The following is a 23752-nucleotide window of genomic DNA, read 5'->3' on the forward strand; positions in this document are numbered from 1 at the left end:
CCGGGACCTGCACCGGAGCCCCGGGGGGGCAGAAAAACGGCGGAAAAGGAGGCGGTGCGAGGGGCGCGCCTGGCTGTGGTGCGGCGGGTCTTCAGTGCGGCTCCCTGAGGTGTAGACTGTACCGGAGGGCACCCGCGACGAGGCTGGAAGAAGCACGACGGTGCTGGGGATCAGCGCCGTGCTCGGAGTGGGAGTGCCTGAAAGCGGGGGAAGTGACATCGGCGCCGGAGGGCGACGCATGGACACGGGGCACGTGAATTGGGCCTTGGCCTGGCGGCCTCATCAGGTGACGGCGATGCAGCGGTGAGGGGCCTCTCCCCGGGACTGGGGGACACTTGGGCCTGCTGCCCAGCGGACATGCGGAGGCTGCATACCTAAGGCGAGTCTACTGCCCGAGCTCCATAACTCAGAGGGTTGAGCTGACCTGCGCGCCACTCCCACCCGCATTGCCAACAAACCAGTGGATAGAGTTGACCTGCACTGCACACCCAGCCACACTGCCTCCATAAATCAATACTGCCCGAGCCGACACGCGGGGCAAAGTGGGCCGCTGGAGCGACTGTGGGGACTGCACAGAGAGGCCAGAGAGGAGACGGAGGCATCCGGTAAAAGAGGCGACGAAGACCGCAGTGGACGGAGTAAACACGATGGAAAGTCATCGGGTGGAAGGCGCACTGCACAGATCTGGACTCAGTTGGAAGGCTGGTGAGCAGTACGACAGAACAGCGGTGGGCACGGGATAGACTACTGAGGCTACACCTGATACGCCGATACGACCCTACCCTGCTTGGAACTCTGGCAGATGACGAAGCACGCATGAACCTTGAACTCAGAAGTGGGGGTAAGATGGGGAAGCCAGACAGAGTCCAATCCAAGCTCCCGTTTGCGCAAAAGAGCGCTAAATCGAAGGATAAGGCGCCTGAGGGCAACACTAGGCCCCCCTCCCCGGAGGAACAGGATCAGGACATTAAAAGCTTATTACTGTCCAAGGAGAAGGGCCTACAGGAAGGCATATCGTCTCTGGGAGCCAAGATGGACGCAATGACATACAGGCTGGACAGAATGGTAGAACAACTCGACAAACATGCGGAACGCCTGGACATGTCGGAAAGAAGGATTACTGAGGTCGAGGAGGCGCAAACCACCATCGATGTTAGTCACAAACAACTGGGAAAGGTGATGCAGCTACTCCAGGATAAGACTGAAGATTTGGAGGCGCGTTAGACGTTGCAATGTGCGCGTCGTCGGTCTTCCGGAGACAACTCAAAACGGAAAAATGGAGACATTCATAGAGAGACTACTAACAACTCTGCTGGGAGCTGAAGTGTTCTCCAACATGTTTATCATAGAGAGAGTGCACCGCTCACTGGTGCCGCGGCCGAAGCCGGGAGCTCCGCCGAGACCGATAAAAGCGAAATTCATGAATTACAGGGACAGAGACGCGGCACTGAGAGCTGCCTGAGTAAAACAGGCGCTAACATACAAGGGATCGAATATCTCGCTATATCCGGATTTCACTGCCAAGGTCCAAGAGGCGAGAAAGCACTTCCTTCCAATGAAAAAACAACTGCCGGACTTAGGCCTGGAATACGCGATGCTATACCCGGCTAAACTTAAAGTTAACAGGGACGGCAATCGCACGTCTTCACGGACCCGAGAGTGCTCCAAAAGGCATTGAAGGACCGGACTAAGGGGCGGAGGAGGAGTCCGGAACACGCCGCGGCGGACTGTGCAAAGGACTGTGCAAACGAAGGAAACAAGGAGGAACAAGACTGAGAGCCGGGTGCCTTGCCGCCCCGGGTGTCCCGGGGGCGGAGACAAACGCATGCTGTGCGGAGTCGCCAAAGAGATGAGCACTGAGACAACTGGGGGACAACTTGGGGACACCCCCCCGGTGCGGGATGGACTGGCCACTGCCGGCTGGAGGTGCAGGGACAGTGTCAGGTGTTAAGACTGCGTTGAGTTACTGGCAACTGGACTTGAGCTACCTCCACCCACACGTGTTAACTCTGAAGGGGTAAGTATTAAAAGGGAAGGGGTTGAGGGTTCGGTGGGTTTGTTGGTAATGTTTTCTGATGCCAGATATGCCAGACTCACAACACACCGTGCTACTAATGACGAGGGTGGTCCAATGCTAACTGAGAAATTAGCTCATACGAATGGCCCCTGTTGACATGGTCCTAGACACACGAAAGGAGACACTTCGGGCAATGACGTGGAACATACGTGGGCTGAATGACTTTAGGAAACTGAGGAAAAGTTCTGAATTACTTGCAGAGACATCACATAGATTTAGCGCTGCTGCAGGAAACACACCTGCCTGATAGTAGTCCCAGGTTGCAGGCAAGGGGGCTGAAAGGCCAGCACAATGCGGCGGGCTTCACCGCTCATGCCAGGGGCGTACTCACCTGGGTGAATCCGAAATCAGAATGTTCCCTGAAACTGTTAAGTGCTGACCCAGGAGGCAGGTATGTCATATCACACTGCACAGGCAAGGGGATGGACATTCTAGTAGTTAATGTATATGGCCCTAACTTTGACTGCCCTGACTTTTATCGACACTTAGTGGCAGCGGTGCGGGACTGCACAGACCTTCCAGTCATATGGGGAGGGGACTTTAACATGACCAGGAACCCAGGGCTGGATAGATCGAACGGCCCAGATAGACGACAGACGCCAGCGGCTAGAGAATTGGATGGGTTACTAGCCAGCGAGGACCTAGATGTGTGGCGCAGCTTGTATCCGGAAAAAGGAGGCTTTACACACTACTCTGCCTTTCATAATATCCACACCCGCATAGATTATTGGTTGGCTTCTTCCCGATTTTCCTCACTTGTACGCTGCTGCCAGGTGTTCCCCAGAACTCTATCTGATCACTCCCCGGTGTTGCTAACACTCGCAACTCCACAGAGAAGGATCCCCCCATTCACGTGGAGATTCCCGCCCTATTCATTGTACGACACGCAATTTAGAGAGGACATACACAAAGCGATAGAGAATTTTTTTGACATCAACATTGAATCAGTTGACAGTTTCACTACTGTTTGGGAAGCCTTTAAGGTATACATTAGAGGAGAGGTTATGAGTGAACACTCGGGGGTACTACGATCTATCCGACAGCGCTTAGTTACGCTGGAGCATAAGGTGGCGGAATGTGAGAAGCGACTGCTAAGTAATGACTCAGAGGACGTTCGGGAGGAACTTAGGATACTGGTGGCTGAATACCAGGAGGAGGCGGACGCTGAACTGAAACACTTGGGGAAATAAGCGACAGCCAGATTATACGGGGAGAGGGACAGACCGGGCTCAGTACTGGCTAACATGATCAGACAGCAGCGACGTAGGACAACGGTGAAGACTAGGGAGGGCAACCTACTCACAGAGGAGGAGGAGATAGCGGACCGGTTCCGGACTTACTACTCAGAACTATATGAGGCGAGGGGGACGAGCAATGAGGACGAGATTCAGGACTATTTAGACCATATCAAACTACCGTTCTTATCAGATGCCCATAGGGAATTTTTAATGCTACCAATAGAACAAGGTGAGACACTGGAAGCTCTTAGCGGAATGAGAGCAGGGAGGGAGCGCCCCGGGGACGGATGGCCTCACGGTGGGGTTTTACTCTACTTTCCTGGACTTACTTATGCCGCACCTCTCTGCACTGTACGCGGGCATGAGGGAGGCGGGAGTGATGCCTGCCTCAATGAGAGAGGCACAAATTGTGGCTATCCCGAAGGCGGGGAAGCCCCCGGAAGAATGCAGCTCCTATAGGCCACTGTCGCTTTTGAACGTTGACACCAAAATATACGTGAAAGTTCTGGCAACCCGATTGGCTCTGCTCACCCCGGAGCTAGTTGCACCGGAACAGGCGGGATTCGTGACCGGTCGGAATGTGACATACAATTTAAGAACTGTGTTTGGAGCTCTTCAACACATAACACAGGACCGGAAGGCGATAGCTGTGTTTTTAGACAGAGAAAGCTTTTGACTCGGTAGGGTGGCCTTTTATGAGACTGGTACTGACGAAGTTAGGGATAGGACAGGGGTTTTTACAGATGATGGCGGTCTTGTACTCTGACTTAACGGCTCGTGTGGGCATCGGGAACCGTGTCACGGACAAGATATTTATCCAAAGAGGCACCCGACAGGGGTGCCCCTTGTCCCTCGCACTATACGCCCTAGTGGCGGAACCGCTAGCCTGTGCGATGCATGAGTACCACAGTCATAGAGGGCTAAATTTCCCCGGTTACCGCCTGATTCTGTCGACCTTCGTAGACGACACACTGCTGTACGTCTGGGAGCCGGAGCATAACTCATCGCCGCTTCTGAGGGAGGTGGTGAAGTTTGGGGCTCTATCAGGGCTAACGGTCAATTGGAATAAATCCATTGCATTTCCCCTAACCCCGGCAACGGAACAATTTGAAATAGAGTACCCTTTGCGGTGGACGACGGACTCGGTAAGATGCCTGGGGATACAACTGCATACTGACTCAGAAGTGGTTATGCGCGAAAACTATGGGACTGCCATGGCGAGACTGGAAGATAATTTTGAGGTCTGGAAGACCCTACCGCTCTCTCTGATAGGTAGAATTTCAATCATGAAAATGATCGTACTGCCAAGGTTACTGTACCTTTTTACCAACATTCCAATGGTGCTGCCGAAACATTTCTTTGGCCGCCTTAAGTCTCTGATGATAAAACTGGCATGGGTGGGAAAGCAGACCAGGGTGCAGTGGGCTGTAATGGTGTTACCATACCACCTTGGTGGCTTGGGGGCTGCTGACTGAGCTTTACTACAGAGTGGCGCAGGGTGCGATTGTACATAGTTGGATACACAACAAGGAGAATGCACCGTATGTTCAACTTGAGTCTCTATGCGGCGCCTAGACCACTGCCGGCTGTTGTTTTTGACCCCGTAGACAGACGCATGGGTCTGTTGGACTCTTTGAACTCGCCGTGGCAGGCACTACTGCAGTGCCACTCGGGGGCACTGCTGTACTCCCCATTGATGCCCATTGAGTGGATGGCTTGGCTATCGCCGTGCTTGGAAAAGGGTGTGGTCTCGGCTCTGAATGAAATGGGTGTAAAAACGGCTGGGGACATGTTTGAGGAGGGGATGCTTAAAACGCTTGCTGCGGTGCTCCCGCTGGACATGGCGCAGACTGGGCTACAACGCTTCCAATTTCACAGAGTCAGGGGGGCATGGCGGGAGCAATTGGGTGACGACTTAGCGGAACCTGCCGAACTGCTGGAACTCACGCATGTTATTAAGACAGATTCCCCCCGGAAACTGGTTTCTATTTTGTACAAGATGACTCTTCCAGGCAGAGCTACTGGGTATAGTAAGGCGCGACTCGAATGGCAAAGGGACTTAGGGATTGCAGTTGACGACGACATGTGGAGATACTGTTGCAACAACACGATGCGGATTTCCTTAAACGGAAGACACAGATTAATACATTTTAAAATTATCAACAGAGTTTACCACACGCCGGAGAGACTGCGCAGATTTGGTCGAGCAGGATGTAGGTAACTTAGACAGTATCGAGGGAACTTAGGGCAGAGTGGGGTGTAGGAAGGAGCATCTTAGAATGAGCTCAGTAGTTAGTCTACCCTTGAGAAACGTGAATGAACTTCTTAGGGAGTCTTCACGGCTAACACCTTTACCCTTGCCTGAAAATAATTGTTAAGTAGGGATGTCCCCTTAGAGTTAGTGTAGGGACAGATTAACCTTTCTTTCCTTTTTGTAAATGCAGTCCAGACTTCAAATAGGAACCGTGATTGGATGCCTGATGTTCCTAGAATTTACTTTGCTTTTCATTCTGAGACTCCTTCATATGATTATGTTTGGATTAGTGCCTGTCTATTTATTGACCCTCTTGCGGAGGTGCTTGTATGTCCAATTATTTTTGGCTTTGTAATAAATTCTTAACTTCAGTTCGTAGTCAGTGGTTCTTTAAATTGGATTTAATTGTCGATTTGAAAAGCTGTTTGATTAGGAGTTTGGAAACCTCTCCTCTACAATTCTTAGCAAACAAAAAGAGCCAGTCGACCTGTACTGGGATTCTGAGGAATTGATAAGGTAAAAATCTAGATAAGAATCCCAGCCCCGTCAGTGTCCTAACTCCTGGTGTCTTTTCCTGGATTTTTTCAGGTCTGGCCTCTAGAGAATCCCAGATCGGAGACTGAATCCCAACAGTGCCTGAATATCTGTCCTCATCTTCTAACCAATGCTCTACAAGAAAGCGACTTCCTAATAAACAAGCATGGAATGAAATGTCCAACATCATCTGCAACTTTCTACTGACTTTGAAAATGTTGGTTGGTAGGTCTCTAATCCTTGCATAAATTAGTTATTAAGGGACAAGAAACTCTACGGACAACAGGCATTTGACCTGTACCACCCCATTTTAGCAAGGAATGGGGATTGTTTCTCCTTCAGTTTAGACCCATGCATCATCTGCACAAAGAAGAGTAATTTGAAACACACTGATTACAACATTCTGCTGGGGTTCTCCCAGCTCATCAGATTGCACAGACCACTGGCACTAACTGGTGATAAGTTTGCGTAGTCCAAGCACTCTAGCCTGGGCTGAAAAGACTCTAAAGCTGTTCTCATATACATGCTTTCCCCTTCAGCTACTGCTGTAAGGAAAAATGTACTTAGCCCGATGGCAAAACGGAGCCCAAACACAATCTGAAAATGGCATCTGTCATTGTGACTTCTAGCTTGTAACCATGCCTATGATAAACACCCAAAACTTTTATGTAAACAAGATACCTTTTCAAACACAAGCACTAGATTGAGGATTAGTGCACAACAGCAGGAGATGTAATTCAGTGACAGCAACTCCAGGGGAAAACAGAGGAAAGGCCCCTTGTGACACCCTCCAGGGGAGGCGAAGGCACAGACAATCCTGGTGGCAGCCTTTGCACGACAGCGATCATATACTGGTGTGTTTAGTGGTACAGCTCTTACACAGCAGTGACAGGGAATGTACTCAAGGGAGAGGACAATTCTGCTTCCTGTTTCCTCCCCATGCAGCTCCGACCAGTATATACCAGTGGAGTGGGTGTCACACATGATGGAAGGCTTGACATCTGCTCCCACACTCTGCAAGTGGGTGAGTAGAGACAATATTCTCCTGGGGTCTCGGGGTATTCCTCAAGACCACACAACAACATGCGAGCAGTGCGGTTAACTGTCAGAGAGGACATTACTGTGTAGATAATGACCCTTGGTCCTCTTTAGTTTTTACTTGCCTAACGCTTGGAGTCCTAACCATGGGGCCCACTAGTACTACAATCATACATCCGCTACCAGTGCCAGAGTCCGTAATGAAAATAGGTCACTACAATTGAGCATCCAACAACTCAAGCAGGTAGTGATCCGACACACAGAGCACCAGCATCCGACATCTTGATAGAATACAGGTCCAAAGCATACCTGAGCAGTATTCTGCAAGCAAGAAACATGCAGGAGATGCCGGCTCAGCTGCAAGGTGGAGAGCAGTCCTGAGAAATACCCCCCAGCCTCAGCCTAATTCCTCTTTTATGGCTCCATCAGGGTTTTACTTCATGCTAGCACACATGCTAGCTATCAGTATTCTGAATAGCTCCCTGACCGCTCATTGCTTCATGTTACTTAAAACAAGCGACACTGAAACAGAGCACTCTGTCCATACTTGGAGGGAGGGAAACACTGTCCTGGCACACCTTGTAGTCAAAAACAATAGTGTTATTTCCTTGAAGAGTATTAATGCCTATTTACTTCCATTTCTCTTTCGTCCAGTTTGTAAAAGACAGCCTTAATAATACTGTATGCGAAAACATAGAAAACAAGCAAATTGTAATCTTAAGACGAAAAGATGCACTCTTCGTCAAAGTATGCACAAACAGCAAGCCAAACAAGAGGAGATTTCCCAGTAAACATACTTATTCAACTTCAGCTTGAGCCCGAGATGGAAACTCTAAATAAGGCGGAACAGGCAGGCAGGATTTAGGAACATAGTTCATACCTATCGGGATTTGCACATTTAAGAATAATCACCCAAAGGGAAGCAGTTAACGATGAAGTAAAGCAATGCTTTCACATTAGCCAATCACATATTAATCAACCATGTTCTCAACAGTCCATAAAGTGGAGGTTTAATTATCCATTTATATGAAACACCCTATAAGGAAACTTAAATGCCTTTGAATAAAAAACATTATTCTTCATTTCTTCATATAAAAACAGACAATGGCAGCTGACTTGAGTTGATCATGGAGTGCATACCCTGTGGCAGATGATTCTTATGTGTAAATTAGGGGTCGTGGGGCAGGCCGACCCTGGGGTTAAAACACCAAGGAGAGTAAAATTCCTTAATTTATACTTGTGGGAGGGAGTAGAACCATTTCTAACAAATTCCTAGGGATATTTAGGTTTACATATTTAAGCCTCTCGTACGATACGATGTATGGCTTAAATCGGGTATCTTTTGTCTATAAATCTGTGTGGTGGATAAAACACATTATATTTCTGGGAAATCCCAACAACCAAATAAGTTGAAAACACCTGTGAGAACTAAGTGTCAGTCCCTCTACGTATGGCGGCAGAGGCGGAAAGAGAAATATAATAATGAACAAGAACAACCACCAAGAAATATGTGTCTAGCACAGGAGGTGATATTTTTCCAATGTCTGGCCCTCTCACCTGTTGTTGGCAGTGAAGTTCGGAGCCAGGGACAATGTGTGTTCTCTCCTCCTTAAGCCTGCTGGAGAATCAACACTGCTGCCACTGCGAGCACTGGCCGGGATAGGGAAAACTCTGGGTTGCTCATCCTGTGAATATCACAATGTTGTTGTTATTTTAGCAAATTCTGCCATTTCTATAGCATGCAATCGATAGAAGAGGCCATTCTAATGAGCACTGACACCTGAATTATAGGCAGAGCGGCAAGCAAGTATGCAAAAAAAAAATACTAAAAGGAAATTACTAGTCTTACCAATGAGCTGCAAGGCCAGTAGGCGGTACACACACTATCACCTTTATCTTTCTTCTGTTCCTCTTCCTCCCTCTTGGAGTTTCTCCTCTGCTTATCATCAATGCTTTGACAGAGCTTTATGCTCCAAGAGATCCTGAAGTAGTCCTATGCCATTAGCCATTGACTGTTGTCTAAGAAATCAGCTTGTTTAGGGCTAATATTTTTATGCCCAGCTAGACACATCACTCCCAACACCATCAAACCGATAGTGTTGAACATTGTGCATAAGGAAGGCAGAGGTAAGACCACAGTGTGCTGCTTTTCTCCGACCACCCATGCCTATGTTGCTGGTCTCCTCCTAATCTGCTCAAATGAATGTGCCCTGCATCATAATAATCACTATCACTGTGTTTCTCCACACTTTCCATCACACGAATGGTGTTTTTCACCTATTCCAATCTTCACTGTTCCTTGTCACAAAGTCCATCCCTTTCCCATCTTCCTCATGATGTCCCTGATCACCTCAGTCATGTTCCTAGTTATGATGTTCCTCTCTCTCCCATCCTTGCTTTGCTTCAACTAATGATGCAGCAATACCGGGGGATGCATAGTTTCATATTCAGGGGCAAAGAAAAGATTGTCTAACTGGCATGATATAAATAACTCTCAAAATAGAGACTCCTGTGAAACACTTAACAGACCACTTGGAAACCTCCCTCACAGGAGCTAGAGAATAGAGACATAGCGAAGTAAATTAATTTTATGGTGAGAGTTTAAGACACCATTTTCCAAATGTTGCCAAGCAGGGGCTGTCCTGCCTCGCTGTGACTGACCATTAAGGTTTCCTCTAGAGACTAGGTAGGACGGCCACTTCCCGCGTAACTGGACAGCAAGGGCCTCCAGAGTGTAACTGATCAGTTGCATCTTTCTCCCACAACTAGCCAGCAAGGACCCATCCCTATGACCGGCTCTACTGTGACAGTGCAACAAAGTTCCCTCCTTTCACCTAGTGAGCTGGGCCATAAGGGCCGCCTAAGCCTGCCCGGAAAGAGTCTTCCTATAGGTTTGCCCTTTCAAATGGAGGATGAGAGCCTCCGGCCAGCTGGGTTATAAGAGGGGTTAAAAAAAATCGCCAGGCTAGTGAGGTGCTTCTGAAACTTGGGCAGAGAAGGGTTCGGAGTCTGCCCTTGAATTGCATTGCTCGGTGAGAACGGCTCTAGTTTGTCACACTTGGTTTGCCTTGATAGAAGATCTCTGTGCTAAATGGGACACAGCTATGACAACTGTGTGTAAATCAGTACCAGGAAAATAAAGGGAAGTCCCTATCTGACCACTGGGTTGGGAAGGGGCACTCTGCAAAAATTAGAGAGGGCATTCACCTTCTGAGTGCATAAGCCATGACCACATGCATAATAAATCATAAGAACAGATAGAATCAAAGAATAAAAACAATGTCAAGTAATACATAGAAAAATTGTACAGTTTATTCAAAAGATAATACAATCATAAAACAATTTGTTAAAAATTTCCTTTTCACAAAGCAATTATTGTATCATTGAGACCAGTTAAAAATGTGAGAATTCACATGAGAAACATAAAATTATTGTTACAAAGTTGTCGACGCAGCATTTCGGTATTTAAGATGAGACCTTCATCAGGACACGGTTCTATTTAAAGAAAACATACAATTAGAAACAATCACTGATTACATCTTTCTTTTTTTCTCAAGAACATCTTTGACACAAATATATCTAAATCTTTAACATGTTGTATTTACATTAGTTGGTCTGTATCTTTTTCTGGCATCACCTAATTTTCTCTCTGTTCATTAGACATGTGGTATTGGTATGCGAAGGGAACTGGAGTACGCTTATTCAACTAGTCATAAAGTTGGAAAAACCCTCCCCACTAAGATTCTATGGATCCCTTTGGTCTAAGTGTATGGTGAGATTTACGGGTAATGTATATGATATAAGATCAGTTCTAAAGGGTCAATCACTAGGTGAACCCCATTAGAATTGCTTGAATAAGCGTACTCCAGTTCCCTTCGCATACCAATACCACATGTCTAATGAACAGAGAGAAAATTAGGTGATGCCAGAAAAAGATACAGACCAACTAATGTAAATACAACATGTTAAAGATTTAGATATATTTGTGTCAAAGATGTTCTTGAGAAAAAAAGAAAGATGTAATCAGTGATTGTTTCTAATTGTATGTTTTCTTTAAATAGAACCGTGTCCTGATGAAGGTCTCATCTTAAATACCGAAACGCTGCGTCGACAACTTTGTAACAATAATTTTATGTTTCTCATGTGAATTCTCACATTTTTAACTGGTCTCAATGATACAATAATTGCTTTGTGAAAAGGAAATTTTTAACAAATTGTTTTATGATTGTATTATCTTTTGAATAAACTGTACAATTTTTCTATGTATTACTTGACATTGTTTTTTATTCTTTGATTCTATCTGTTCTTATGATTTATTATGCATGTGGTCATGGCTTATGCACTCAGAAGGTGAATGCCCTCTCTAATTTTTGCAGAGTGCCCCTTCCCAACCCAGTGGTCAGATAGGGACTTCCCTTTATTTTCTTGATTTTCAACTCCTTGTCCCTGATTGGATATAGAAGGAGACCTCCCTGTTCTTTTTAAAAAAAAAATTATAAATCAGTACCAGGAAATGCATTAAATGTGTTCTGCTAATCTACACACCCTTTGCATGTACGCAGGAGAACTCCTGCACACACATTGCTCTTACCAGGATATTCCATGTCGTCTTTCTCTCTGGGGAGACCTTGCTCAGGCTGGCCAACTTTCTTCTTCCATTTGAGCTGCTGCCGAAGAGGGCAAGAAAATCCTCAGGTGGCTCAGTGCTACATGCAAAAGATAAATGTCAAATATTGTTGCAGATCAACTCCTAGTGCTACCAACAAGGGACAAACACACACACCAAACACAGGCTTCCACGAGAAATTGCCACCATATTCTTTAAGGATGCTACTTTTGAACAAAAGGGCCCAAGGACAAGTGCAGATTAAAAGTTGTTTAGGTGTTATCTCTGGACGAGATGCTGTGTATTGGCTAAACTGTCAGCAGAATGAAAAAAGCAGAGTTTCAACTGCATCAATCACCACAATCAATCAATCAATCAATCAAGTGGTTTATAAACCGCGCTACTCACCCGTGATGGTCTCAGCTAGGGTGGGGAGTGTGGGGGAGGGGGACGGCAGCTCCAGGTCAGTCGAAGAGCCAGGTCTTGACGTCCTTCCTGAACGTGTGCAGAGTCGGGAGCATCTGATGTTCACAGGGAGTTCATTCCAGGCCTTCGCTGCGATGTAGGAGAAAGCCCACCTGCCGGTTCTGCTTCTGCGGATGTGTGGGACCTCTGCCAGGGCGAGGTCGGCGGAACGGAGGTTCCTCTTGGGTACGTGGAAGGACAGTCTCTCGTTGAGTTATTTGGGTCCGATGTTGTTGAGGGATTTGTAGGCGTGGATGAGGAGTTTGAAGGTGACTCTTTTTAACGGGGAGCCAGTTGAGGCCTCGTAGGTGCTGGGTCATGTGCTCGTGGCACGTTGTCCCGAGGACGAGTCTGGCTGCGGTGTTCTGGATGGTTTGGAGTTTGTGTAGAAGAGTTTTGTTGGATCCGGTGTAGAGGGCGTTGCCATAGTCCAGTCTGCTGGTGATGAGTGCGTGGGTGACGGTCTTTCTGCAGTCGGGGGTGATCCATTTGAAGGTCTTGCGGAGGCTACGGAGGCAGTTAAAGCTAGTGGAGGCGACGGAGTTGACTTGATGGTTCATGGAGAGGGAGGAGTGCAGGATGATGCAGAGGTTCTGAGCGTGGTCTGTAGGGGTGGTTGGGCTCCCGAGGACGGAGGGCCACCAGGTGTTACCCCAGGCGGTGGTGCAGGGTCAGATGATGATAAGCTTCAGGCAGCGGTCCTTCATCCAGGCTGCCACGTTCTTCATTCCATCCTGGAAGCATAGTCTGGCGGCCTCGGGGTTCTTTGTGAAGGAGAGGATGAGCGGGGTGTCGTCGATGTAGGATACGATGTTTAGACCCTGCTGTCGGACGATGGCGGCCAGGGGGGCCATGTAGACATTGAAGAGCGTGGGGCTGAGTGATGATTCCTGGGGTTCTCCACAGCTGATTTCCGTGGGTTTGGAGAAAAAGGGAGGGTTCTGTCAGAGAGGAAGGATTGGATCCAGTCGAGGGCAGCTCCTTGAATTTCCACGTTGTGCAGTCTGGCTGCGAGCATGCAGTGTGAGAAGGTGTCGGATGCTGTGGAGAGGTCTAGAAGGATGAGAGCCGCGATGTGTCCTTGATCCAGTAGCATGCGGATGTCGTCCGTGGCAGCGAGGAGGGCGGTTTTGCGGCTGTGGTTGCTGTGGAATCCGGATTGGGAGGCATCCAGGATGGAGTTCTCTTCTATGAAGGCGGTCAGCTGGGTGTTTACTATTCTCTCAGTGACTTCGGCGGCAAAGGGGAGGAGAGAGATGTGCCGGTCGTTTTTCAGGTCTGTAGGGTCGGCCGTAGGTCTCTTGAGGAAGGGTTTTACTTCTGCCCGTTTCCAGTCGTCTGGGCAGATGCCTGATCGGAGGGAGGCGTTGATGGTTCTCTCTAGTTCGGGTTCGGTACCTCAAGTGATCATGGATGTATTACGGTCCCCGTTTGGAAGGAAGCGTGGAGACCATCATAGGGTTCACTATTATAAATTATTAAAAACCTGACCTGTACATTTATATTTCTAACGGAACCTAGATTGTTCAATTAACTGTTTATCCATTACAAACTGCAGCACTCTCCAAACTAAATAGCAGCCTAGTTGATTTTCAGTCTAGGTGGCAGCATACCTCATTCCCAAAGAATCTTTCCTGTTCCCTCTCTTCTACTCCCTTTCTCCCCTTTCTTATCTATCATTCCATTTCTCACCATATTGGGCCTTTACTCTCCTTCCTCCTCCCTCCTATTTAACTACATGTTCTTTACTGTTTCTTGCTCTTTCCTTGCTACTTGTTCTCTTCTGTTCTACTATACTGCTCACCTTACACACTCCAAATTCAACCTCCTTTATGCCTTTCCCTCTTGGTAGAGCTGCTTGGTTTTCAGTTGGTCCTGCACCAATGCTCTTGTTTGTTATTTAGCGATTTTATGTAATTCTGTATACTTTGTATTGTGAAGTCTTACTTCACTCAGTTTCACGTACAATGGCTGACACTCCTAGGTTCAGGCTGCTTCACACCTTCTTATAAACAAATATTAAAATTGAATCCCTGCTCTCCAGGCAAGATAGGAGCAGGCCTGGGCTATTTAAAACATCATCTTCTTCCTAGGTCACTGAGCTGGCTGATGCCTAAACTTTTCATCACACCACCAGGGCCGGAGTGGAAAAGCAAACCGGCCGTATTAATTGGTGCGAATGTCGGAAAAAAAAAAAAAAACACTGCAGCTGTATTGCACTGACCCCAGTAACAAAAAAGCCCCCCAGGGGTCCAAAACCAGCCCTCACCCTGGCTGCCCACCGGGAAAACGCCCGGTACCCGCTACGGTCAGTCCAGCCCTGCACACCACCAAATCTCTCAGAAGTTCCTATGGTTCCTTAAACGACCTCACATTGGCACTCCACTTACTATGCTCTCTACCATGTCTCTTTGTGACTAGGTATTTGTAACTAGTTCTTATTAAATCCCTGACCCATGGATGGTCTGCAATAATGAGGCAGTGTAAGATGTTTACATAAACTTACAAGTCTCTGCAGCACCAAAAAGGGTCCTGAATCAGAGTACAGAATTGTTGTACAGGCTAGATGTTGGATTAAAGTAAGTGACAATACCTATAAAAGTACAGTGTACTGAATCCCAGTGCTCTCTTCACATTATGTTTACAGCTTTGTTAAACTCCCTCTGTTAGCATGGCATGAACTATACTCGGTACTTATTTTGAGCCACCTGCAGGAGGAGCCCGCCAGCATTCATTTATGGGGGCCGGCACTTATTTTTCCTCATTCAACTTAGCCCCTGACCAAAAGAAAGAAAATGGGGAGAGAAATAGGAAGAAAAAGATGGTGAAACAGTGACAAACTGAGAAAGCAGGGAGAAAAAAAAATGCAAAAGTGAGATAAAGAGGTCCAGAGTGTCTGGGGGTGTATGAAAGAGGCATTAGGTGGAATCAAGATTATTTAGCCATGGTGTTTGGAAAACCATCATTCTGCAGTGCCAATTCTGCACTTATTCTTTTACAAAATTAGCACTGACTACTCTGGAGGTGATGTGGGGATGTATGGGAGAGGATCTGAGCTTCAAGGATGGGACAGAAATTACTTCTTTGGTTTCAGCCAGCTCACCTGAAACTGCTGCTCTTGGTGTGATTCACCTGTGTGGTGCTGTTTGATCGTCGCAAGTTGTTGATAGCAGGAGAACCACCCGAACCAGCATCCTCCTAAAGAAAGAGGTACGGGATAAAAAGACTGTTTAGAAAGATAGTCACATTGTATGAAGTCTGGACCAAGAGGACTTGAGGCGACACATTCAAGAGTCAGGAAGAGAGAGAGAGTAGGAGAACCCCTTCCCAACCAACCTACTCAAGAATCAGGAAAACACATTGTGCAAACAGTGACTTTTCTAGAAAGGTTTATGTAACATTGCATGCTAGCATCTGATTGGCCAACATAGGGAGAGTGATCCAATTACCCATGAGGACAAAACAGGTATCTGTATGGCTTTGGTGATGGTGACAGGATCCCAGTGGTTGAGAGAGAATATCATGATGGTTGGCCAGTGCATCCAGCATTTTATATTTCCATTAACCTTGGCCAATGTTAGCTTTTCAGTACTGTCCTAGCATTACAGAGAAGATTGATTTATTGAAACTTTATACTTTTAAGGAATTGAATAAACCAAATACAATTATACTTAAAATGGTAAAATAATAGAATCTGGCCCCTCATGTACACAGAGTAAAAGGGGCACCAGAGCACCCTGCAGTGATTTTGCATAATAAAGCATAAACTGTAGACAGTTGTACTTCAGAACGGGGTTTTATTACATCAATTAATGCCGTACCCTATCAAAAACGGACGAGTATCCCTTCTGCTGTATCGCAAATGCTAGAAGTAATACTGCACTTTTAATACGGCAGATGGGATATCCTCCTTGATTGTGAGGGAGTATCCCATCCATCAAACTCTAAATAAGACCCTGATTAGACATTTGGTCAAATGGTCTCGCCCTGAGTCAGAGAAGCAATAGGTTTTCATGGACAGTGCACTGGCAGGAACGGCATTGGGGGGGAAGTCCCATTTATGTCCCGTACACACAGCCTAGTGAACATGTATATCTCTTTGGCCACCAAGCCCACCTTGTTGGCCTGGAACACAGTTTCAACTCTAAGGCGTTTTACATCGCTTCCCTCCCACCTCACTTCAGTGGTGGGGAGCAGAGTCTTTACCCAAAGCCTGGACGATACTACGTTTGGGGTCTGGCAGCAGCCGGAAAAACAGTTTGCGGGACATTTGTTTGATTAGGAGAGCCCCATTCTGTTTGATACTCTGCGTACTTAATTTTTAATACCAGAGGGAGAGAGACACCAGTACACCTAGATGCAGCCGGCAGTGAGAGATGCAGCACAACAACCGCTGACAATATTTGAGAGGTGGCTTTTGAATGCTGACACAGACGGTGTCTTATCACTGAAGCGTATGGGGTGCTTAGGGATGGAGAGCCTGAGCCGAAATCCCCTGCACAACTCCAGTGGGGGCTGAATACAGATAGACAACTATCCCCAGGCGAATAGCAGGACATCTACTACCAGGTGCAACACACAGCCTCCAATGCCTCAAGTATGGAGACAGTGACAAAAATCGTCACGTATTGGTACTTAACTCCGGTAGGTTTACATAGAGGGAACCCAGACGTAGCGACAGGTGCTGTAGAAGTTGTGACTACTGGAAGATGCTGGTACACATACTATGGGAATGCCCTAAACTGAAGCAGTTCTGGGATGAGATATCGGAAATCAACACACTTTTTGACACTCAGTTACCCAGGTTCTCCTCTTACATAGTGCTGGGTCTTTCCAATCCGCTTACATTCCCACTCAAATCCAGACAGGAACAACACATAGCTTTGGTATTGGGGCAGCACATCAATCCATACTGGCTCCCTGGGGGGCAGAACGAATGCAGTCTCAGAAGAACTGGCTACACCAGATATGGCACCCGCTGGGGATGGAGAAGCTTTCACTGACCTGGACACAACAAGGAGACTCATACCAAGAGATTTGGCAGCCACTCCTTAAAAGCTCCTCTCACAGGAAATCACAGAGCTCGCCTGTCCCATGTATGAGAAATTGCTATGCCTGACTGCACTACCGGAGTGATCCTTTTGGGGCTCCTTCATGGGATCAGTCACAATGATCTACTTTTATTAGACAGAGTATGTTTGAGCACCCGGAGGAGGCCGTGGAGTGGTGGGGACTTGTTAAATGAAAAGTTGCCAATGAGGCTCGATGTTGATGTATGCCGGAGTTGATTTTGCATGACATACATATTGACCGCGTTTCTTGTCCCAAGAACAATTTTTTTTTTTAACATAAATAAGACCCTGAGACTTTGATGGGCAAAACTAAACAATTGAATGGCATCAGAAGTCATCGTCTTAACAATGATTATTGCAGCACAATTCACTATTCACTCTGAGATCATGAAGTTGCTGTGCTTTCCATTTCAAAGACTGATCATCATCTTTCTGCAACTTAGATTTTTAACTAATGTGGACTGTGGATTTTCAAGAATATGAAACAGTGGCCAGCAACTGACATCTCTGTTGAGAAACAGATAAATCACAGTTCTAAATATCTAGGCATCTGGTATGTGGGACTCAGCCACAGCAGTCTTTGACTTCACTCACCAGGGTGTTCCTCTTGGCTTTATTGTCAGTGATGACCGAGACAGAGCGGGTGATGGGTTTCGCTGGCGAGGCGCTGCTGGGCCGTCTAGACACAGACAGCTGGGAGCCCGTGAGGCTGAGGTCAATCCCATCTCCCCCACCTTGGAAAGAAGTACTGCTACGGGAACTTCGCATGGTGATGATGGAACTTCCAGAGAGACCTACACACTACAAGAACAAGCAAAACTGTGTTCATTAGCTCAAAAAAATATTAATATGATATGGATACCAAGCATTGTTTTTCTCTGCATTGTCTAAAACAGTAAAACAAATACAGATACAAACAGGTGTACTGGATAAATCGTGGCAGTTCCTAGGAAGAAAATGTACCTCAAATGACCCTGAAAGGGTGTTAAGGTTTGGGCTCACCTAGCATGCAACTGACAGTGACCCTGCAATATTGGGCTCTCAGAGACCCTGGCATGTCAAGAAATGTCCTATAGGCCTGTCAACATATGCATACATAATAACAACAACCATTGGTATTACTTGGTATAGGATGCCAAGGGCTTTGGATAATGCTCTAAAACATTATTCCCGATTAATAATTTTCGTGTCACCTGAATGCAATACACCATGATGCAATTCTAAACTGAAGTGTAATATGTAAATCTGTGGTTGTACTTTTGCATACTTGAATCCACAGACCCCTATATGCAACCCAAGTGGCCATCTACTAAAAGTCTACAGCACTATTATATGAGTGCAAGTTAGGCTCATTCACACTTACGTCCCAAGTTAGAACATACCTAGTAAATATGAGAGAAATGTCTGCGGCAATATTGCCGTCACTGGCAACCATTTAATTTAGAAGGTGGCCTTGGCATTTCCAGATCTCCATGCAAGCAGAAAAAGGCAGCCAGTAACTTTTATGAAAATTACCTTAATAGTGTACCTTTTATTACCAGCAGCTTTTTTGGGCCCGTTCTAAATGAGGGACTTGGTCTGGCTCCACAGCTATGCCCTGGGGAGGCGTGCACATGCTAAGATTCACCCAAAGGGAAAAGTACATTGTGAAGGTGTTCGACCTGGCATCTTTGGCGTGGTTTCACCTGTCTTTTTTGCCTTTGCCTCCTGTATTTTTGACGCTGTGCTGGATTTCATTTTTGCTGGTTTAGATGCTTTGGGCACTTTGCCACTGCTGATCAGTGTCAAAGTGTAAGTGCTCCCTGTGTAAATTGTTATTGTGATTGGTTATCCATGATTGACATATTTGTATGACCAAAAAGTCCCTAGTAAAGTGCACTTAGTGTGCCAGGGCTGGTGATACATATGCTACAAGTGGGCCTGCAGCACTGATTGTGCCACCCACATGAGTAGCCCTAAAGTGGAGTCTCAGACCTTCCACCGCAGTGCCTGTGTGCAATCTGTGAACTGCCATGTCCACCTGGTCAGTGTCCCCACTGACCAGGCCTAACCCTTCCCTTTCTGTACACATTTGTGACCCCTATGGAAGGCCCAAGGTACCCTCTTGGGCAGGGTGCAGTGTATGTGAAAGGTAGAGCATGTACTAGTGCAGGTGGCATGCTCTGGTAGTGAATGACAGCCATTTTCGTTTTTCACTATTGTAAGGCTACCTTACCCATAGGCTATCGTGGGGAATGCTGGCTACAGTGGCTACCAGCATATCTTCCCCTAGGAGCAAGGTAGGATATAAAAGTCTGGTATCCCTGAACTCAGAATTTAATAACACATCTTTTAGGAAAGGTCGTTTTTAAATCCTGTGTTTGAGAACAACACTTTTAGAAAGCGGTTGTTCTCTTGTCTGACCTTTCTGTGTGCCTTGGCCTGTTTATGAGCGATTGACTGTCTGGTTTGTGAGGGACAGGGGCTGGGTGGCTCCCAGAGGCTGAGTGGGCCATCCGTTGGGCTGAATAGCTCCATCTGCATCTACAGTGGTGGGAGATGGTAGCACCTGGGCCTGAATAGGGCTGTGCCTGCCTTCCACAATGCTGGCTTCACCTCCTGCTGGGCAGCTGATGACCCTGCCCCTCTCTCTGTAAGGAAAGGCCAGGAAAACAAAGTGCTCAAGGAACACCCAGAACTGGTTCAGACCGGGCTCAGAGCCCTCCTGCACATAGGGAACAAAGACTTTTAGGTGTATAAGTACAGGACCCCAGACTACAGAAAATTAGATCATCCTGGAATCAAGAAGGAACCTCTGCCAAGGAGAAAGCTGGAAGTTTGAAGAAGAAAGACTGTCCTGCTGTTGCTTTGCTGGACTGACCTGCAGTTGCTTTGCTGCCAAGGAGAGGGGAAGGACTTTGTTTTGTGCTGTGTCCCCGTGCTTGAAGGAATCTCCAAGGGCCTGAAGAAGAGCTGGCTCCCTGTTAAGAAGTCCCGGGAACAAAAAGACTTCACCCCCAGCTTCCCTGACCTCTGCTGAGAGAGTTCTGTCCTTCCTAGAGTGCTTGGGCCAGTTGTGGTGCCTCTGGAAGTTGTACCTGTCTTGGGAAGCTGGAAACCAAGTTTTGAAAGACTTTTTTGCACGTTTTAACGCATCCCTCACTTGCGGAGCGCATCCCAGTCAGTGCGAGGAAATTCCTGCTGCCACGAAGGCCGAGTTCGTCGCAGAGGCTGTTGCCAGAGTCGTCGCATCCTTTGCTTGCGGGACGCACCAGTCCGGTGCGGGAAGATTACCATCGCTGCGAGTATTGTCGCAGAGCCTGTCGTCACTGGGTGAGATAGTCGAACCGCTTGCTTGCGGACCGCATCACAATGCTGCAAGAGTCGTCGCAGAGGCATCGCATTATTGTGTTTTTATCCAGGAGCCTAAACCGATATTTCTATTTTATGCCCTTGTCCGGTTATAATCAATAATATCCATACAACGGCATAGTAATCATATCCATATTCAGTCGTAGCACATGCTGTCACATTAAGCAAGGCTACTTCCCCGGCCTCCTAGAAAGCACAATGAGTTCTCTAAACAAACCAAACCTCCAGCAACCTGGGAAATCCCCCTTGCTTTTGTTTTGATTTCATCCTAGAACTCCTGTAAAGCACTGTAAGAACGGCCAGTTCTTAGTGACATCTTTATTGACGTCTTATGTCCAACCTTACGTCAAACCCGGCACCTTTCAGGTATAAATATACCAACGTTGCCTTAAGCAAAGACACGGTGGTGGTTTTGGAGCAGAGCAGCTATCTACTTGCCCGAGAGCCCAGCTGATGCGAGAGCCCACGGATGCTGCCCCTCCTCTTTTGACGCACTGAGAGAGACACTGTCTTTTCTCCTGCAGAGAAATCCAGCTCCGGTGTTTCCAGATACCTTCGCGGGTTACTGGGATATCGAGTCCTGAGAGAGAGATACAAGACCTCCTGCTTTCTATTTACCCAGGTACGGAGCTGACTAAACCCTTGAAGAGAATTCTTGAGTCAGATTCTTGGCAAAACAAACTTAACTTAAACTGCTACTTACTTACTCCTTCCCACGTATTAGGCTTAGGTCAGGTACACCGAGGTAGGCGTATTTAGAAGCACCAGTTGAGTACGTTAGTCAATGTATATATGTATGTATATATTTTATCTATTTTAAAGTACCATATGGCTAAGAAACCATATCAATCCTTTTACAGTATTATTTTATAATCCTCCTTTTACTGTACGCACTTTACTTTACTATGAGTATTGCAACTGTGGCAATTCATTTCTCTTGTATGAGGAAGAAGACTGCTCAATAAATTACACCTTTTATTGAAAACGCCCGTCTCTCTTTTCTCTGCACTCTGGTGAAACTAAGTACGCACATTTGACTGAGTGAAATAGCTGTCTATTGTTTTCACACGACTCTAGAGATACACTCTTATTCTGAGGGAGCAAAGTTGTCATGTTTTATGGTTGTCGAAAGCTAATCCCTTCTTGTCTATCCAGGGAGGTTAAACTCCTCCTCGTTTATTCGAGAAAGTTTCTAGTGACCTCTGAGCTAGCTGGCAAACCTTAAGTCAAATATAGTCAGTAGAGACCTAGATGACCTCAGTCCTACGTCTACACTGCTGTCTATATTATTCCAATGCGCAGAGCCTATTGGGAATATAGGAACTACACTACATGGCGCCCAACATTTGGTAAGGCGATAAATCTAAAGCAAGACGTTAGAGTAACTCAGTCGTGCTTTTTCACACAGACCCCTTTTCCCGTAAATACTCCAAAAGACGTCTGGAGTGGGTAAAAGGTTAAAATCCGCCGGAACTTAGTAGGAAGAGATTTCTATGTATAGTTTTTGGTTTAGTCAACGTTGAAGGATACAGTGTTCCAAAAATATTGTGCACCTAATCTTTGTTTCCTTGAAACTTGATCTGCAACAATAACCTTTCCGTCAGTAAAAATCAATCAATCAAGACATTTATAGAGCGCTCTACTCAAGAAACCTACAGCGGACCCCACCGAACTCAAGAATTACCGTCCCATCTCGCTCCTCCCGTTCCCGGCCAAAGTCATCGAAAAGACCGTCAACAAACAGCTGGCCGCCTTCCTCGAGACAAATGGATCCCTCGACCCCTCACAGTCTGGCTTCCGAGCCAACCACAGCACCGAGACCGCCCTCATCGCTGCCACCGATGACATCCGAGCCATGATGGACAACGGAGAAACAGCGGCCCTTATCCTCCTGGACCTCTCCGCGGCATTCGACACTGTCTGCCACCGCACCCTAGTGCAGCGCCTCGGCAACATCGGAATCCAGGAGAAGGCACTGGAATGGATCACCTCCTTCCTCGACGGAAGAACACAGAGAGTCCGCCTAAAAAATGTCAGAAAGTGACGAGGAAAGGGAAGCAGCTAGAATAGCAGCTCAACTCCTAGCGGATGACACAAGTCTCCGAGACAATTACCCGAATGTTATACTCATTCCGGTCAACATAAGAAAAACTATAACTCTTAAACTTATAGAAAATGGACTAACACCGAGAGGTGGAATAGTCGTATTCGTAATTGAGGCCCATGAATATCGGCAGACAGAGGTATTCTATTCATGGATAAACTTTCCAGCAGCAAACGCTGTCACACACGACTTCCACTATTACAGAATAGAGGAACCTCCGGATGAATACACTCCTTTCGAGGAGGTTGAAATCCCATTAAAATACCAAGAGCACCTACTCTGGTTTAAAGGCGCCCTAAAACATAATAATCACATCATCACCAGGCTCGGTCCACTAGGTAGACCAGGAGCACCGTGGCCGGTTCTAGCCAGCTACACACCACATCCAGACATTGAAAAAATGTCAGTACCAGAACTTTTAGCACAGCTAAAACAACTAATTAAAATTCATAGACAATTAGTCCAATATGTAAGGCGGACTTCAACAGTCCAACCAGCTATTAACATTCCACAGCTGACCCCTCATCAGGGGAACACAAACAAAATTACACCACAGAACATACAATCATGTCTGGGTAAAGTACCCATAAAACGGGAACAAATTCCATTCTGGTTAGCACAAAAAATAACTCCAATAGAGGCAGTATTTCCGGATACTACCCCTACTGAGAAACACAGAATTCTGACTATCTGTCTTCCAATGGGGATCGCACCACATGTGGAGGACTGTGACACTTGGGGCACAGTCTTTGCTTCCATTTACACAAAAACACATGGTGTTCCGTCCATGGCGGTAATACCAGATGTACTAAGACAGATTCAAAATGAATACGGTCCAGAACCTGCTTTAACTTTGGGTATGAAATTATTGAAAGACTTCAAGCAGGTCTCGGCTATATTATTAGCCAACATAAAAGGAGAAGCAGCATCTGTGGCGATCCGCCAGAAATTGAAAGAAATAGATATAGCAGAACACCCATTTGAACTTGCCAGAATCATAGAAAAATCCTATG

At 46.7% G+C, this 23752-nt stretch overlaps 1 protein-coding gene across 2 annotated transcripts in view; it reads right to left on the minus strand.

The window, feature by feature from the left end:
* The window catches only part of CEP131 (centrosomal protein 131), a 441974-nt gene that overhangs the window by 384117 nt on the left and 34105 nt on the right, over positions 1-23752 (minus strand). For both annotated transcript variants that reach the window (XM_078654173.1, XM_078654174.1), the window contains exons 3-6: positions 17879-18085; positions 15316-15410; positions 11733-11847; positions 8699-8826 (exon numbers count right to left, since the gene is read on the minus strand). In XM_078654173.1, coding sequence (XP_078510299.1) covers positions 8699-8826; positions 11733-11847; positions 15316-15410; positions 17879-18052 — 512 coding nt within the window. In that variant the 5' untranslated portion in view covers positions 18053-18085. The remainder of the gene's footprint in view (positions 1-8698; positions 8827-11732; positions 11848-15315; positions 15411-17878; positions 18086-23752) is intronic.

Source organism: Lissotriton helveticus, chromosome 7 (genome assembly GCF_964261635.1).
Source record: "Lissotriton helveticus chromosome 7, aLisHel1.1, whole genome shotgun sequence".
NCBI classification, from domain to species: domain Eukaryota; kingdom Metazoa; phylum Chordata; class Amphibia; order Caudata; family Salamandridae; genus Lissotriton; species Lissotriton helveticus.